This window comes from Tupaia chinensis, unplaced genomic scaffold (assembly GCF_000334495.1).
Source record: "Tupaia chinensis unplaced genomic scaffold, TupChi_1.0 Scaffold143746_1, whole genome shotgun sequence".
NCBI lineage: Eukaryota > Metazoa > Chordata > Mammalia > Scandentia > Tupaiidae > Tupaia > Tupaia belangeri.
Window position 1 is genome coordinate 202,117 of NW_006203595.1, and position 18,144 is coordinate 220,260.

At 40.4% G+C, this 18,144-nt stretch overlaps 1 protein-coding gene across 1 annotated transcript; it reads right to left on the reverse strand.

The window, feature by feature from the left end:
- Window positions 1-2,935: 2,935 nt before the first annotated feature.
- XKRX (XK related X-linked) lies at window positions 2,936-17,618 on the reverse strand. Its single transcript, XM_006164854.3, has 3 exons — window positions 16,773-17,618; window positions 11,996-12,264; window positions 2,936-5,098 (listed from the first exon to the last, which is right to left on the reverse strand). Exons 1-3 carry the CDS (start codon window positions 17,153-17,155, stop codon window positions 4,353-4,355), a joined length of 1,398 nt encoding a protein of 465 aa, XP_006164916.2. The 5' UTR covers window positions 17,156-17,618; the 3' UTR covers window positions 2,936-4,352.
- Between the last annotated feature and the right edge of the window lie 526 nt (window positions 17,619-18,144).

Genomic DNA, 18,144 nt, shown 5'->3' on the forward strand with positions numbered 1-18,144 from the left:
ATATGAGATTGCCTGTTTATCTCCAACATTACTTACACTAAATATTTGGGACTGATTTTTAAGTTGTTCAGTATGTATATAGCACTTTGAGATATCCATATAGGCTTTTATGGCACAAACTAAAAGTTCAATAATGTTTGGTGAATTGAAGGCTAGAACAAGTGCATGTGTACAGCTCAGATGGCTTGTCCTAACAATAATGCATCAGTAATAGATACTGTGTATAAATGCCTTGTATATTACAAAGTGCTTTTCTGAGGTTAGTTTCATGCATGGGATATGTTCTTTCTACACTTAGTTCTCATATCTCACACAGATTGGTCTTGCTGCTTCCTTCTTTTACACAGTATATGCTCCATTACCAAGACCCATAACATACTTTCACTGTGCACTCTGGAGACTCTACAGCTTAAAGTGTTTGATTCTGTGGTACTGGTCCTTCAGGAGGAAAGGCATGAAAATATTACAAATATATGTAATATAAATGATAAAAGAAAGTCCCACAGAAAGGATTCCTATTCCTGGGTACATAAATATTTTGGAAGATCCAATGTCAACTGATTTTCTACTAAGTGATTTATTAGGGACAGAATCCCATGGGGTGAGATATAACACAATGGTGAATGTCCTACTCTAGTTGCCTACCCCCCTCACCCTGGGAAGTGGCGATAAATTTGGTAATAAATAAGGATCATGACTCCGTGAGGTAAAGGCAAGAAAAAAATCAACTGAGAGGGCACTGAATGTTGAGCTAGGCTCTCAGGACAATGACAGCTGGAAAAGGGGCATTATTCTCTAAGTTTTCTTTCCCTTGCCTGCTCTAGAAGGAACAGTTTCTAGTGATAAGAAAAAGAGTACTGGCATGAGGAAGAATAAAAGAAGGGGCTTTAGAACTGCCCTGATTGGTTGTTTCTTGAGTCAGAATTCATGTAAACCTGAGTAAAAACTGTTCTGTCCAGTTTTCTTCCCCAAACCGGGGTTTGGAAGGTCTGTATTTAAGAACACATGGGAGACAAAGTCCTGAAAGCAGAAAGGAAATGGGCCCTGCAACAATCCTGTCCTCCACCTCCAGTACCAAGCTATAGTGCATGTGCATACATGCTTGGTTTTGCATCCCAAGCTTTTTAGGACCTGACTCCCCTTCTCTAAAGTGAGTTGAGTAGTACTCCCTGATGAGGAGTGCTTTTGGCAAAGAATGTGTGGTATGAACCCAGTCACAACTCAGAAAATACTCCTGAAACTACTAACATATTAAAATAATTTCATTTGTTGGGCCCACCTCTGACTCCTCATCTGCTTTGCAAGCCTTACACATGTACCCTGTGTTGCTTTAAGATCTCAAAGGGTAAAAAGAGAGTGGTCAATTAATGAAGTGCTTACAAATTGAAGGATTGTCCTTCCCCTGCCCTACCATCATATTCCACAATTTCTTCTTTTCCTGTGTATCTAGAAACTTTCTGTGGTATAGAAAGGACACCACCTATAGTAGGTTCTAAGGGTTCATTTGCATAATGTATCACTAGCATCTCTTGTCCTTGGACTAGGGAAGCAGGTTTTTCAGGTTGGAAGCTGCTCCACACCCCTCTCCCTTAAAGTCCCTGCATTCCAAGGATATTAAGTCACTGGTGCTGGGAGTATATGTGGGAGAAATTTTGCCTAGTCTAGTACTGGGGCATATTTTCTGCCCTGTGCATCTCCGCTCCAGCTCTAATTGGCCTGCCTGGCTTGTTGTGTCTTTCTCCCTACGTTTCCATAGCACCTACTCCATAAGTAGCTGATTCACATGGCTTTTATGGACCAAATTATTGTTCTATGTTGTTCCTGCTCTTAATTGAGGGCATTTTGACAATTGGGGAGAAATTCTTGTTTGAATTCCAAAGAGGTAGTGTTTTTCTAGATGTCTGATAGATTATTTCTTTCAGGCTAACCTTGAATAACAGTCAGAAGACAGTAGTGTGAGCTTTATATGACAACCTAAGTCTTTTTATCATGAAAAATGAAATGAGGGACTTTAAGCTAGAAGAAGAAAATCTCCATTGCTGCAAAGCAAGTCACTACATTTACTCCCAAATTAAATATCCAATCCTTTTAGCTACAAACACTGGCTGAAGTTGGGAAAAACATACTAGCCAAGCCTGGAAATAGGATAATTCTGGTTAATAGCCCTGTTACTTAGCAGTGGGAAATCCCCCAACATAATGTCCTGACACTAGATAAAAGGGGGACAAATAGCTAAAGATTAATTCTTAGCATGACCCTCAAAGTAAAATTGGGTAGGATTTGGAAGCCTGAAGTCAGACTGTTTACAATTCCTGGAAGCATTACTGTGGCCACAATTGGTACACACTACAAGGAGTTCTCTTTTGCCTAGTCTAGTACTGGGGCATATTTTCTGCCCTGTGCATCTCCGCTCCAGCTCTAATTGGCCTGCCTGGCTTGTTGTGTCTTGCTCACTACGTTTCCATAGCACCTACTCCATAAGTAGCTGATTCACATGGCTTTTATGGACCAAATTATTGTTCTATGTTGTTCCTGCTCTTAATTGAGGGCATTTTGACAATTGGGGAGAAATTCTTGTTTGAATTCCAAAGAGGTAGTGTTTTTCTAGATGTCTGATAGATTATTTCTTTCAGGCTAACCTTGAATAACAGTCAGAAGACAGTAGTGTGAGCTTTATATGACAACCTAAGTCTTTTTATCATGAAAAATGAAATGAGGGACTTTAAGCTAGAAGAAGAAAATCTCCATTGCTGCAAAGCAAGTCACTACATTTACTCCCAAATTAAATATCCAATCCTTTTAGCTACAAACACTGGCTGAAGTTGGGAAAAACATACTAGCCAAGCCTGGAAATAGGATAATTCTGGTTAATAGCCCTGTTACTTAGCAGTGGGAAATCCCCCAACATAATGTCCTGACACCAGATAAAAGGGGGACAAATAGCTAAAGATTAATTCTTAGCATGACCCTCAAAGTAAAATTGGGTAGGATTTGGAAGCCTGAAGTCAGACTGTTTACAATTCCTGGAAGCATTACTGTGGCCACAATTGGTACACACTACAAGGAGTTCTCACTTTCCTGGTCTATGAAGGGTAAACATTAGTTAAGTAAATGTGAGGATACTTAGTCACAATCCACAGTTGGCATAGTAACCTTAATTCCTTGGTAGCCTTTAGAGGCATCTGACTGATATTCCAATCAAAATACCCAACTGATAATGAGAAGTAAACATTGAGATACCTGAGAAAGGGAGAAACATATTCATCTATTGGGAGTGTAGGAATGAGCAGAGGGTTGACAAATATATGGTCCTTATTAGAAAGTAAAATCCTGTAGGCAGAAACTAGTACCAGTAATGAGTTAATACAATCTGATTTCCCTCCTCTGCCTTCACACCACCTTGGAGTGTTGGCTACCCACTCCGACCTCCCAAAATATGAAGGTGACATCCCAGTCATTATTACTTTCTCTCACCCCTAAAATATCAAGTCAATGAAATACACAGGACAATAGCAGCCACAAAGCAATCTTCCCTTCTTTCCACACATCACAAACATTTTCAATTACAGTTCAGTTTCCCTGATATCCAAATCAAGTAGTAAAATACCAAGAGCACAGAAAAGCTGAGTGGGTGGGACTCCCTGTTAAAGAGGCACTAAGTGAGAGATTTCACTCAGCCATTTCACTTGACAAGCTGGAGGCTTATGTAGGTCCCTGAGAAAAGGAGTCATTTTTAGCTTATACCCTGAAGGAATCCTACTTGGTACTCCTTTCTTGGAGTATATCTGCAAAGGACTGCTGAGGAGAGCAATCTTTGCTGAATGATTACTAATAAAATCCTAATGGAGAGTTAATTCATTTAAAGAGCAGCTCTTTTAATAAAGGGGATTTTATTCTTAGTCAGAGCCTCTCAATGGAATGAAAAGGCCCCAGTCAACATTCACAGTTACAGGTTCCACATCAGTCAGACTGTTCCTGGGAGGTATACCTAGGTAGTAAGCCATCACATCCTCTGGTGGAATTCTCCGCCTTCAGCTTGTCTCAAGCAAATGAGCAGAGCCAGAGTGCCACAGAGATCCCAAAGTTCCTGGAGCCATGTTATACTAAGTGAACTGGGTAGGAGGGATGTGAACAGTATCTCTGGCCCTTCCAATTATATAGTAGATACCCCTGGTGCCAAACATAGCAATAAACCTATTTGGGAATGGCTCTTTCTTCTGATAGACTTGCCAAAAAAAAAAAACCAAGAAAATGTCCTGGTAGGCAGTCATACATGAGCCTTACACTGTCCTTCAATTTCACAGTTGCTTTTGGCAACCACTAACCCATCCCCAAATACCCAGAAGATAGAATCACACAACGCTTTGTCTTGTTTCAGCCTCAAATGATGGCTCCGAGTTCTCAGCCCTGCCCTGAGGGATCCGGTGGCAGCAGACACAGTGGAGGTAGTCTATTACATTGTGGGTAAAGAGTGAACGCAATGGATGCAGGTACTGGAAGAAAAGCAACATGAAGCCAATGGAAATAAGATACGCAATGATGAGTTGCACAGCAATCAAGGAATGACAGTAATTCAGTAACACTTTCACTCCAAAGAACTTAAAAACTAAGACCATGATCACATTCTCTACCAACCTCACACTATAGTGCAGGCCCATGTGTCCCCAATTCTGACCTTTGTCAACAAGGTCTCTGTCTGCCAACCTTAATTGCAAGGCTGACCAGCAAGAGAAGTTGATGCCAGCATACAGGACAGTGATTGAAATCAGCACCACTAGGGTGCCAACCCGGCTGAAATTTTTCTCAATGTTATTGGGCATCTGGGCACCACTCCTCCAGAACTTAATCCAAGGTTCAAAGAGGATGATCAGGAAGTTAAGCACTAAGAAGGGCACAGCCTTTAATTTCAAGGTGGCTGAGAAGAGCACCAGAATCACGAGGCGAGACGTGATCTCCAATGTCCGCCAGATGGTAATGCAAAGGACTTCTAGTGGCCCAAGGCGAATCTTGTAGTCATCATACTTGATCTGGATAGCCAACATATTGCAGAGGGTAGCCCCATAGGTGACAGATACCAGAGAAAAAACCATTAGCACAGCTGTAAAACAAGAAACAGAAAAAACAGACAGTCAATATTGGTGGTGAAGTCTGTACTCAGACCCAGAAGTCCAGAGATGATAGATGAGAACTGGGGATCACAGCAAAAAGCAAACTTACAAAGGGTTATAGTTATGTAACTAAATGGTATGCACCTGAGCAGACATTTTTCCAAATATGACATATAAATGGCTAACAAGTATGTGAAAAGATGCTCAACATCACTTGTAATCAGCGAAATCCAAATAAAAAATATAATGAAATATCACCTCATACTTGTTAGGATGAATCTCATACTACAAGTGTTGGTGATAATGTTGAGAAAAGAGAACCCTTGTACACTGTTGGTGGGAATATATTATACACTTGTGCAGCCATTTTAGAAAACAGTATGCAGGTTTCTCAAAAAATGAACACTAGAACTACCATACAATTCTGTAATCCCACTTTTGAGTGTATACTTTTGAGTATACATCCAAAAGACATGAAAAGCAGTATCTTGAAGAGATATCTGCTCTCCTATATTCATTGAAGCATTATTTATAATAACCACTATATGGAAACAACCTGTCTATTGATGGGCGAATAGATGAAATATGAAGAAATAGAAGATGAAGATGAAATAGAAGAAAATGTGGTGTGTGTGTGTGTGTGTGTGTGTGTGTACATGATGGAACATTATTTAGCCATAAAATGAAAGAAGTCCTGCCATTTGCAATGACATGAATAGAAATTATGCTAAGTAAAATTAACCAGACATAGAAAAAAAATACTGCATGTTCTCAATTATATATGGAATTCAAAGACGTTAAACTCCTAAGAACAGAATAGAATGGTGGTTGCCAGGGGTTGAGGGATGGGAGGGAAAATGTAGGACTTTAGTCCAAGGGTACAAACTTTTTGTTATAATATAAATAAGGTTGGGAGATCTAATGTACAGTATAGTGACTATGGTTGATAATAATCTAAGGAACACTTGAAATTTTCTGAGAGCACATCTTAAGTGTTTTCACTGCATGTGCACACACTATGTGAGGTGATGGATATGTTAATTAACTTGATTGTGGTACCATTTCACAATGTATACATATATCAAAACACCACATTGTAGGGACCAGCAGTTAGCGTAATGGCTATATCGCTGGACTCCCACGTAGTCAACCGCAGTTCACGTCCCGGACCCGGCGGCTTAAACTCATGCCGGGCGCGTGTGCGTGTGTGTCCAAGATCCCAAGAGGAGAATGGAGGAGAAGGGATTGCGGTGTGGCCATCCCCCCTGGGGGGTGATTTCTCACTTTCTATCTCTCTATTTCTCTCTCTCTTTCTGGCGACCACACGTGCCCTATAGCAAAAACCTCTCCAAAAAAAAAAAACAACATTGTAAACCTTAAATACATATATAATGAAACAAAATAGCATGCACAGAAAAAAGATGGACAGAAATGAACCAAAATATCTTTTGTGTGTATAATAGTATTTTATACCATTTAAAAAAAATCTTTCTATGTTTCTCTATTTTCTGAATTTCCCATGATGAACAGACACTGTGATATTTTAATAATCATATAGATATAAAAAATAAATTCCTAAAAGAGTGGGTCCTCAAACTAACATTGATAAATCACTAACATGCAAAGAGCACATATAAAAAGAGCAAAGCTACCTGATGAAGTAGGCTTCTGAATAAACATTGGATGAAGCAGAAAGAACTCTGTCTGAAAAAAATCCAGTCTTGGGAGACTCCGAGAATGCTCTAACAGAAGTACCTTCTTTGATATGTATATCTTGCTCGAACTAATTGTGAACGTGTGTGCTTCTAGAATGCTTACCTCCATAGCATGTGTCAAGATGTGTAATGGAAATTGCATGAACGTAGAAGAGACCATGTCTATTTTATTCACTGCCATTTCCCCAGAGCCTAGCATAGTGCCTGGAACATAGTAGGTGCTCAGTAAATGTTTGTAGAATTTAGGAAGAATTCTGAGCTTAAAGAGGGAGCATAAAATGCTTAGGATTAGAAATCCCTGTTTCAGCTGTGTGGGAGCCTATGGAGGTCAATAAATATCCAATGTGCAGCACTTTCCCAATTCACTGAGATATTCTGGGGTTGTTTGTACTTGTCATCAGCAATGACAATTCATCAACCTCATGCTTGAGTATACCTTAGTAATCTCTGAACTTTCAGCAAAGTGGTTTAAAATTTTACAAACCATGGCATCCCTAGCTATATATATTAGAGTGGGGTCCAGAAGGGCCAGGATGCTCCCTAGCCTGTTCTATGGAGTCTCAACTATAGATCACACAGATAGTCCTTTCCTTTTCTTCCTTATGTCAAAAAAAAAATGCCAATTACTAAGAAAAAAATAATGCTCTCAAGGAAAATGGCAGGCCTGGAGAGTACTCATACAAAGGAAAAGCGGCAGCTTCTTGTTCCTATAAAAACACTGGATTCAGGGAAACTATAGTCATGAAGATGCCAATTTATCCTGCATGAAAAATGAAGCTGTTCCTAAAACTCCAAAGCAGCACAGCTTTCTCGCTGAAATCTTCTTCAGCTATAAGTGGTGTTAGAATCTCAAATACTGGAATGAGAGACTCTCAAAATGGCTACTTTTGGCTTTCTAAACCACTCTCAGTCCCATCTTGAAGAGCTGATGCTCCTTGTGGAGCTGGGAACATCACGTACATCTAGTCAGCTTTCCCTTAAATTAGAACTCATTTATTGATAGTAATGTAATAGAAGGAAGGAAGCCTGGTGCTTCCAATTAATATAAAAACACCTTCCATCTGTCTCCTATGAACAGACTCATGCCATGAGAGATCAAAATGCTGCGTAGTTAGACACATGGGCTCTTGAGGCAGACATCCTGAATTCCAGTCCAGGATTTGTCACCTACTACTTATGGGACACTGGAGAACTTACTTAAGCCCTTGGTGTCTCTGTTTCCTCATTTGTAAAATTGAGATAACAACAATAATTATCTTATTGTGAAGATTAAATGAAATAATTACATGCAAAGGATTTAGAGAAATGCCTGGAACATAGTAAATGCTACTTGCTGGCTACTATCTTCATCATTCTCATCCCCTATTTCCAAAAGTGGGGTACGTGCATTTAATTTACCTGGGCACTATCCTGGCACGTAGAAAATCAAGTCCTTTTAAAACTGATAGAACACCCAAAAGTAAGTCTTACAAAAATACAAGAAAATGATACCATTTTACTAAAGTACATTATAAAATATTTAACAAAATAGAGATATTTATCATCTTCTAATATGAAATTTACCAGAAGTGTGGAAGTGTAAATTCCACCCCCAAAATAACCTAATCATATATCAATAATACAATTCCAATCAAAGATGCAAAGACATTTTTTTCTTTTGATGTTATTATTTTGCATTTTTCATTCTGTTTTTGGTTCTTTTTTGGGGGAGGGGGAATTAACAAATTGACCTTGGAAATCAATCTACTGGGGTAAATTGTGAAAGGACTATGTAAGAAAGGCACAATACCTAAAAGCAATAAAGAATTTGAATACATAAAAAGGCAATATTTTAGAATGCCAGAAGATACTATAAGCAAGATATATTATAATATATATATATCAAGTATAATGTCACATATATGTTACATATGACATATATATACACACATTTAAAACATGTGTGTATGTATATACAAGAAATTATGTGCGCATCCTTTCTCATCCACAACAGAGAAAGGATGGATAGCCAGAAGGAAATGTCTCCTATGAATTAATATAAAAAAAGAAAACCCATTAGAAAAAGTGAGTAAAATATATAAATAAGCAATTTACAGAAAACAGGGACCAGCAGATGGCATAATGTTTACGTCACTGGACTCCTGTGTAGTCAACCACGGTTCAAGTCCTGGACCCTGAGGTTTCAAACTCAAGTCAGGTGCATGTGCATGCATGCCCAAAATCCTGAGAGGAGAAGGGGTTGAGGCATGGCCATCACCCTGTGGGGTGATTTCTTGCTTTCTGTCTCTCTGTCTTTGTTTCTGGCAAGCGCATGTGTCCTATAGCAAAAATTAAAAAAAAAAAAATTTACAGAAAGCACAAAATGACCAAACATGAAAAGATACATAGTTTCACTCATAATCAAAGAAAGAAAATTAGTTGAAAATCTAGTTATTTTATAATTATGCAAATAAATAATATTTAACTTAAAAATATGAAGAAACAGGCACATTCATAGATGAGGGGACTTAAAAAAGTTCATGGAAAAATGGAATTTGGGCCAAATCCATGACACGGTGGTTAAGAAAGCTAGATCCCACATGGTCAATCATGAGGTTTGAGTTTCAGTCCTAGTGGCTTGAAAAACATACAGAGTATTTATGCATGCATGCCACAAATCCCAAGATGAAGGGACTGCAGCATGACCATGCTCCACTGGGGGGCGAGGGGTACTTTCTCTCTTACCCTCTCTGTCTCTTTCTGTCATGAATATGTGCCCTCTGCCAAAATAATAAAAAGTGATTCTTCAAAAATGGAATTAAAGTATAAAAACTTTTGTACTTTTGTTGCAAAAATTTTTGAAATCCATGCATAGTTTTTATATAATACAAATTTTCTGTGAACTTTTTGAAGATTCCCCATACTTTCCATGAAGTATAAATTCACACGACATTTTGAGAGGGTTATTTGGCAGTATCAATAAAGTTCTTAACATATATATCCTTTCACCCAGAAATTCTGCTTCCAAAAACATCCTACTAATTCTCATTCGAAGACATTCACTAAGCATAGTTTACAACTAGCAAAAAGTTTTGTGTATGAAAAATTAAAAACGAATTTTTACCTTACCAATAGAAGATTAGGCAGGGGCTGGCAGGTAGCATGGTAGTTAAGGTGCTGGACTCCCACATGGTTGCCTGTGGTTCAAGTCCCAGACCTGGGGGCTTGCTTTCTCAGTATTTCTCTCTCTCTCTCTCATCTCTCTCTAGTCAAATTAAAAATTAACAATAAATAAAATTTTTAAAAACCAGTTTAAAAAAAAAAAAAGAAGATTAGGGAAATAAGAAAGAATGATCAAGGGACCAGCAGTTGGCATAATGGCTATGTCGCTGAACTTCCATGTAGTTGACCACGGTTCGAGTCCTGGACCTGGTGACTTAAACTCACGCCAGGGCGTGTATGTGCGTGCCAAAGATCCCAAGAGGAGAATGGAGGAGAAGGGACTGTGGTGTGGCCATCCACCCTGGGGGGTGATTTATCACTTTCTGTCTCTCTGTCTCTCTCTCTCTGGTGAGCGCATGTGTCCTATAGCAAAAACCTCTCCAAAAAAAGAAAAAAGAAAGAAAGAATAATCTAAGGGGCCAGTAGGTGGCATGGTGGCTGGGGCGCTGGACTCCTTGGGATTTTGGCCATGTATGCACACATACCCTGCATGTTTTTCAAACCACTGAGTTTGGGACTTGAACCATGAAGTTGTTCATGTGGCTAAAGGATCCAGTGCCTTAATCACCACACCACCAGCTATAGTTTTGCTATAGGGTATATGATTGTATATGTAAGAGCACCGAAAATCCTGATGAGAAGGAAAAATGAAGGAAAAGGATTGGAGTATGACCACACCCCACTTGGGGGTGCTTTGTTTATGCCTTTATCTTGACTTTAAAAACACTGATTCACATTTCATCCTCTCCTAGAGGTCTTACTCTTCTCAGGATCCCTCAGCACCAACTTTTTTTTTTTTTTAGTTGTGCTATAGAGTCCATGCACTTGCCAGAGACAGAGCAAGAGAGAGAGAGAGAGAAAATGAAAAGGCACCCCTCAGCATGGGATGGCCATACTGCAATGCCTTCTCTTCCATTCTCCTTCAGATTTCAGGCATGTAAGCATACATGCCCTGCATGTTTTTCAAGCCGCCAGGTCTGGGACTTGAACCATGGAGGGATCCAATGCTTTAACCACCACACCACCAGCTGGCCCCTTGGATCCCCTTTTTACACCAAGACAAGTGACTGCTTTGATAATTCCCTCCAAAAATCATAGCAAAGTTCAAACTCAAACCAGGCTTGACTCTCATCACTATTCATCCCATTCTCCTTTTCTTTTTCTCTATTGATGTTGGGAGAAATGACTGAATTAGTGGTTCCCAAATGTGGCCATGAACTATGATACTTTTTTAAAGACTTATTTATTTAATTTTATTTATTGTTATTTTTAAATTCACCTGAGAGGGAAAGTGAGAAAGCAAGTCACCATATATCAGGGACTCAAACCGCAGTCTACCATGTGGGAGTCTAGTGCCTTTACCACCGTACCACCTGCTGGCCCAACTATGATACTTTTTAGAAACATAGGTTCCTGATCTCCCTGCACTCTGGGATTGATCCAGGTATAAGGAGGAACTGTAATTTTTAAAAGAAGCTTATCATATGATTTAGATGACTGGTAATATCGGGATCCTATTTAAGATGGCCACCCCTAAACAAACAAAAGAAAACAACTGACAGCATAATTTAAATACTCTGGACAAGGGAAAATATCCTACTAACTGCTGGTATTCTTCTGGGCCCATAGAGGGTTTATCTGTGGCATTTTTTATTGAAACAGGTTACCCCAGTTTTAAGAATCTAGCAGGTCTGGAATGTTTCCCTCCCCAAATTCTTGGATTACCCACCAATGCTGTCCATTTGAACTTCCTGTGGTGATGAAAATATTCTCTATCTTTTCAATAGTCTCAAGCCACATGTGGCTGCTGACCACTTGTAATGTGGCTAGTATTAATGAGGACACATGTTTTTAATTGTATTTTATTTCCTTTTAAATAGCCACAAGTGGCTATTATATTGGATGGCTTGAGTCTAGACTTCGAAGATCTTTAATTTAAGCAGAGCCCTCCCCTCTCCTGACCCCACTCACCTCTACCCAGGGGGACCTCTGCAGAGATCAGAGTCACATAGAGCTGATAGGTCAGCTGGGGCACTGAGCCCAGGAAGGCTTGGATCTGCGACATACGTTTGTAGGCATTGCGGTGCATAGCCAGGGTCCGGATGGAGTGGCCCACCTCCCATTCTATCAGCACTTCCTCTTTATCTATTAGCATCTTCTTTCTGGTGAGGCTGACATAGGGCTCCTCCTGCCCCTCTTTCTTCCACAGCATGAGATACTTAATCATGGCCTCCAAACATCTGCAGAAGTAAAGCATCATGGGAACTTAACTAAAGCTCTCCTGGGAAGGGAGGTTGTAATGAGGTAGAAAAATAACAGGCACTTTTTGCCATTTTCTCTCTTCTGTTCTCATTTCTCATAAGTCACAGGGTTGGTCACGATTTCTACAAATTACTCAGGTATAAATCCTTTTTTGTTTGACTAACCCAAGAACACCATTTCAGAAGTACTTCTTTGAGGAATTGAATAGGCCTATGGTAGAAAATTACCTTGAACGCAAGGTATTAATTCTGTGTTGACAGAGAATGATGAAGGTTCCAAAAGGCCCTGGTTTTTATAACATCTTAAGTTTCTGAGATAGAGTATTCCTTATTTAAAACATTCAGCTCCATACTCAGGAGACCATAAGCAGGGATTTTAGGTTGGGTTGTCAGGAAGGCACCTACGACTGTAACTGCCTTAGCTAAAATGTGTTAAGAGTTATAGGAAAATATCTCTTAGGTATACAAGAAACTAGTAACAAAAATACTTAAAAGGCTTGGCAACACCAAATAAAATGTCAAAATACTTTTGTAAAGATTGTTTTGTGCCTCTTGGCCTGTTTGGGGACAACAGCCCTTTTTTTAAAGTTTTTGTTTGTTTTGTTTTTGTTTTGTTTTGTTTTGTTTTGTTTTTCTATAGGGCATGTGCACTTGCCAGAGAGAGTGAGAGGGAAAGTGAGAAATCACCCCGTAGGGAGGATGACCATGCCACAATCCCTTCTCCAGTATCTTCTCAGGATTTGGGGCTTTTAAACTTGATTCTTTCTTTACAAATAGTGAAAAAGATCACATTTCCTGCTTGGTACCCCTCCCATCTCTTTCATATAAATCAGAAGTCTTCAGTAGTTCTGATGGGGTGAGAAGAGAAGCAACTAGAACATCTTGTTTTGAACATCTGAGTTACCACTTCCCCCATTCACTCTGAAATGAACAGAAACTGTGGACTATTTATGACAAATAAGAACATTTGTGTTAGAAATTAAGCCATCTTCCCCAAGAGACTGAGGGCAGGGGTTTGTATGTATCTTGCCCACAACCTTTATCACATAGTATTTGATATATATTTGCTGAGTAAATGAAAGCATGAGAAAAAAAGAATACAGGTTACAAATCATGGTAGGAGAGGATAATCATAACAGCAAAGTAATCTACAGAAAAATAGACCAAAGACAAGTTCAGAGATGTGGATTTTCTGAGTTTTGGCTCTCACTGAAAGGTCTGGAACCTGTGCAGGCTGCCATTATCCAAAGGATCAAGATTGGTGTGTGTATGTCACCCTGAAGTGTGCAGTTTGAAACTTCTACTTTCTAGGGACAAATTCTAACCTGGGAGAGAAAAAAAGATAAAAGAGAACGGGGGGGGGGGGGACGCCTTTCCTATTCCAAAAAAAAAAAAAAATCTCTTCCTATTCAGAAAAAAATGTGTAAGTGAATTTTTTAAAAAAATTGCTAGAGGGTGCATGTACTCCCTGGAGAGAGATAGGGAGGGAGGGAGATAGAGAGAAAGAGAAGACCCCCTATGGATAGGAGGATAGTCACACTGAAATCCCTTCTCCTCCATCTATCCCTCCTTTCAGAATTTTAGGCACACACCTGACACATTTTTCAAGCCCCCAGGTCCGGGACTCAAATCATGCAGTCAGCCCTGTGGGATCTAACTGCCTTAACCACCATGCCACCAGCTGGCCTACATAAGTGCATTTTTTTAAAGAGGATTTTGCGATAGGGCACGTGTGCTCGCCAGACAGAGAGAGACAGAGAGACAGAAAGCAAGAAATCATCCCCCAGGGGGGATGGCCACACTGCAATCCCTTCTCCTCCATTCTCTCGGGATCTTGGGCACGCGTGCACATGTGCCCGGCGTGAGTTTTAAGTCCCCGGGTCCGGGATGCAAACCGCAGTCGACTACATAGGAGTCCAGCGACATAGCCATTACACTAACTGCTGGTCCCCATAAGTGCACTTTTAACAAAAGATTTAAGATTTTAACCCAGGCCCATCAATGCTACTGCTGAATAAAATATTGGAGGAGGTGATGAAATTCTTCTTTTCATGCTTCTATTCTTAAGATTATTTACTATTTTAAGTAGGGGTGTTTGTCAACTTGCTTATAAAACCTTTGGTAAATTAGAAAACATTGTCATTTCCAGAAGTATGCTTGTACTTCATGTCAGGGAGTCAGGCCCTACGAACACCTTTATATATGCCTGATAGTACTGATCAAGTTCTTACCTACTTAAAAATAGGCCTTGAAATAAATAAATCAAGCATGTAATCTATGAGTTTTTAATTATTCTTTTTCCTGCTGTGGGCTTAGCTGACTGAAGTTATATAAACGCTCCCCAGTCATTTCTAATGGAAGCCAAATGACAAAAATGAAAAACAGCACTCAATACTACATGGAGGATCCAAATCAAATACATCTTGGGAGACCACAAAGCAAATAAGGAAAATCATAACTGGAAGCTGAATACGTGTAAAATTAGTATCTTGATTGTTCTTAATCTGTTAACTCAATATATTACATTTGAATTTAAAAAGGAGAATGGTTTCTTTACTCCTCTAGTGACATCTTTAAGTTTCTTGGGTCCAACAAAGATGAGGTCTTTCTTTTATAGCTTAACTTCAAAGATTTGGAAGGGGAAAGGATTTTTAAAACACTAAATCCAAAGACTGAGTATGGACCAGCTGAGTCACATCGGACCAACAGATGTGGTTTGGCCCACACTGTGTTATGTATGTGTTTCATCACCTGCAAAAATTTTAAATCATGACATCTTTCATAAAATCCTGTCTTGGGAAGTTCTGAAAAGTTGGCGAACGTGGTAATATTGGGTCTGAATTCCAACATGGACATAATGGACAGAGCTGTAGAGTGACTGCCTCCTTTTGACAGGTCATACAGATTCCAGATTGTCATGGTGCTCACTATTCCATCATTTCTCTAACAATGAGACTGTCTTCTTCATTTATCATCACACATGAAACTACTGTTTTTCTTATACTAGGCTTGTGTCACATTTATACCTGTCCATTCCCTACTAGCACCTGGGTTTGAGACTCATGATCTAATTCAACTCATTTATTTTACAGAAGAGGGAACTGAGGCCCAGGCATCATCAGAAATTTCAGCACAACCACACAGTTAGCCAATGACAGAGGGAAAACTAGGCTCCAGGTCTCCCAAATTCCAATCCTCTACTTCTATTGATATCCCCTATTTTCTCTGAGGAAGCCTAATAAATCCTTTTCCATTTAAACACGTATTGGTAATAATTTCCTCCACTTTATTAATTTATAATTGATAAAATTTATACATATTTGCAGATTAAAATTTTTATAAAGAAGGAAATTGTATACCTAGGTAAGTTTCACAGACTGTTTTTAGTTCTCTAATGATGAGATATCTTCCCATTGCAATTACATAAACAATAAACATTCTGACCTATATTCCTCAGTTGACTGTAGGTATCCACCTCTCTTGCAATCAAGACAAACTTGGACCATTCCTCTCCTCTTGACCTCACAAGTTTTGCAATCTCTCCCTACCTTGAAAAATCCCATAGCTTCCAAATGAGACTGCCGACAGGAATGCTTGTCTCCCTAGGCATAAGCACATTCTTGTCCCTTCAAGGCAACCTGAATAGAAATACTCAATACTATCACATTGTGCTACTGCATCCAGATGAAATGGCCTATCATCCTTTGCCCTCTTCCAACATGTACCCCTAGTGCATAAATATAAAAGAGATAAACAGGAGACTAACAAAGTGATGGAGAAAGATGAACTATGTTGGGTTGGGATATTAGATTACGACAGATGGCTTAAAATATTTTCCAAATAACTCTAGAAAATTTGAAAATGGCAGCAGCACCAGCATAAGCAGCTCAGGGTAAAGAAACAGAATGTGCAATGAGGTGGAATAGGGAATGAATTTTCATCCAATTTACAGAGCATCTAAAAGGCAGAGTCAGAATAACACATTCTGCAGTATGGCCTGTGTATACAGGGTGTCCATTTCTGTTGGTCCGAGACCACTATTTAACCCAAATCCAGGTAGCAAACATTGTCTAATGAAGTCTTACCAATGGCATTATACACAAATTTGAAGCACAGGTATATGCCATCATGGTAGCATTCAAGATTTCAGATACTTTTTTTTCAGATACTTTTTTTTTTTTTTTGGATGTTAGAAGGGAAGTCAAGAGTGAGAGGGAATGGGAGAATTGATTACATTAGAGGCATAGTATCAGTCTTGTAAATATTAAGTTCATCTTTTCCTGCACAAGTCTGGAGGCAGGAGAAGAGATTAAAAAGTTGCTCACAGGGGCCAGCAGGTGGCATGGTGGTTAAGGCGTTGGACTCCACATGGCCAACCATGGTTTGAGTCCTGAGCCTGGTGTTTGCTCTCCCTCTCTGTCTCTCTTTGGTCAAACAAGATAATAAAATAAAATAAAATGATTATTAAAAAAAAGAAAGTTGCTCACCTGATAACAGGTCCCAAAAGAATTAGATGCATAAATAATGATAGTGGTTTATCCTTTGCCAGATCTCTGTGGACAAAAATGAGGGTCAACTGGACCATAATGGATGAAAACATAAAGAAGAAAAAGGTATACATCATCCAGTAGGTTTCATTATTCTTTCGATAGATTCTAACCATGTACAAGGCAGATGCAGCTTCCCCACAATACAAAAAGGTGGAGAAGAGGATACCAAATGGAAATGTAAAGCGTGGGTTGGCCCCACGGATGACATCTTCCTCCAGAGGTGAAACTGGATCCACATTTGGCTCCTCAGGAATTTCATAAACTCTGTCCATTGTGGAAGTTCTGTGTGTTGTGGTCTGGTGTTCAGAGGACCCCACCATCCATCTCAAGGAGAACCCTGTAGCCACTGCAGTCCAAATATCAGTTTAGTCCAGTTCTGGGATGGAGATCCACTAATTAGAGAGCAACAGATCCCTCTCTTGCAGACTCAGACTGGATTTGAAGTGTGGGATGCAGAGCTCAGGGGTACCACTATGAACTTGCCTCTTGATTGGCCCAGGATTCCAATCTTCAACATACGTGGTGTGAAACTTGGACAAGACAAAAGCAAGCATCCCAGCGCCCAGTCCGGAGTCCAATTCCAGGTGGGCGAAGATCCATGGGAAGAGCTGTTTCCCAGAGGGTAGTCACTCTGTCTAGGCACGAATACACAGCAGCTCCTCGGGAGGAGTCCTGACCAGTGCGCTCTCTCAAGTCAGCGGAGAACTGAGCCAGAGCAGAAGAGCAGCTCAGCCTCAGCGTCTCTTCGGAGATTCGGTTCACTGCCTAGGTACTCCAGCCACAGCTGGGTTGTGGCTATTTAAAAGGTCTTTCGCTCGCCCGTTCACCTGCGCTCTCAGGGCCGGCGCTCAGTCTAGGGCTCCTAGGATGGCTCCTCGGATTCCCCAAGCCCCGCCCCCAAGGCAGTCGGGCGGGGACTGAAGCGTAGCCACAACCCTGTCCCCAGCGCGGTTTCTAGGGAGTTGCCGAGCACGCGCCCGCTCTAAAGGATCAAGGAAAGGCCGGAGAGACTTCTCCCACCGAGAGAAACTTTGCTATTGAGAGGCACTGTGCGGAAAGCCAGCCCGGCCCGGCAGATGTCGTCAAACTCTTAGACGCCATCTGTTGCCAGGGTCCTGTCTGACCCGCGATTCCAGCTGCGAGAGGTCGGCGGCTTCTGGAACTGAGGCACCGGGAAGGCGGGGGCAGGAGAGCTGGGAGGGACGGATGAGGCCAAACAAAACCCGTCTGAGAATTCCAGGGCGGCCAGCTGAAGGATGCTCTGAGTGCAGAGACCGAGAAAAGGAGTTGGGGCACTCTTCGGAAGCAC

What these genes read in the sequence shown, in the direction of transcription:
- XKRX (XM_006164854.3), bottom strand. Translation starts at nt 17,155, where the DNA reads ATGGTGGGGTCCTCTGAACACCAGACCACAACACACAGAACTTCCACA. An exon ending in CTTTTGGGACCTGTTATCAG is followed by an intron (nt 12,265 to 16,772) that starts GTGAGCAACTTT and finishes TTACTTCTGCAG; the next exon opens with ATGTTTGGAGGCCATGATTA. An exon ending in AGAGGTCCCCCTGGGTAGAG is followed by an intron (nt 5,099 to 11,995) that starts GTGAGTGGGGTC and finishes CTTGTTTTACAG; the next exon opens with CTGTGCTAATGGTTTTTTCT.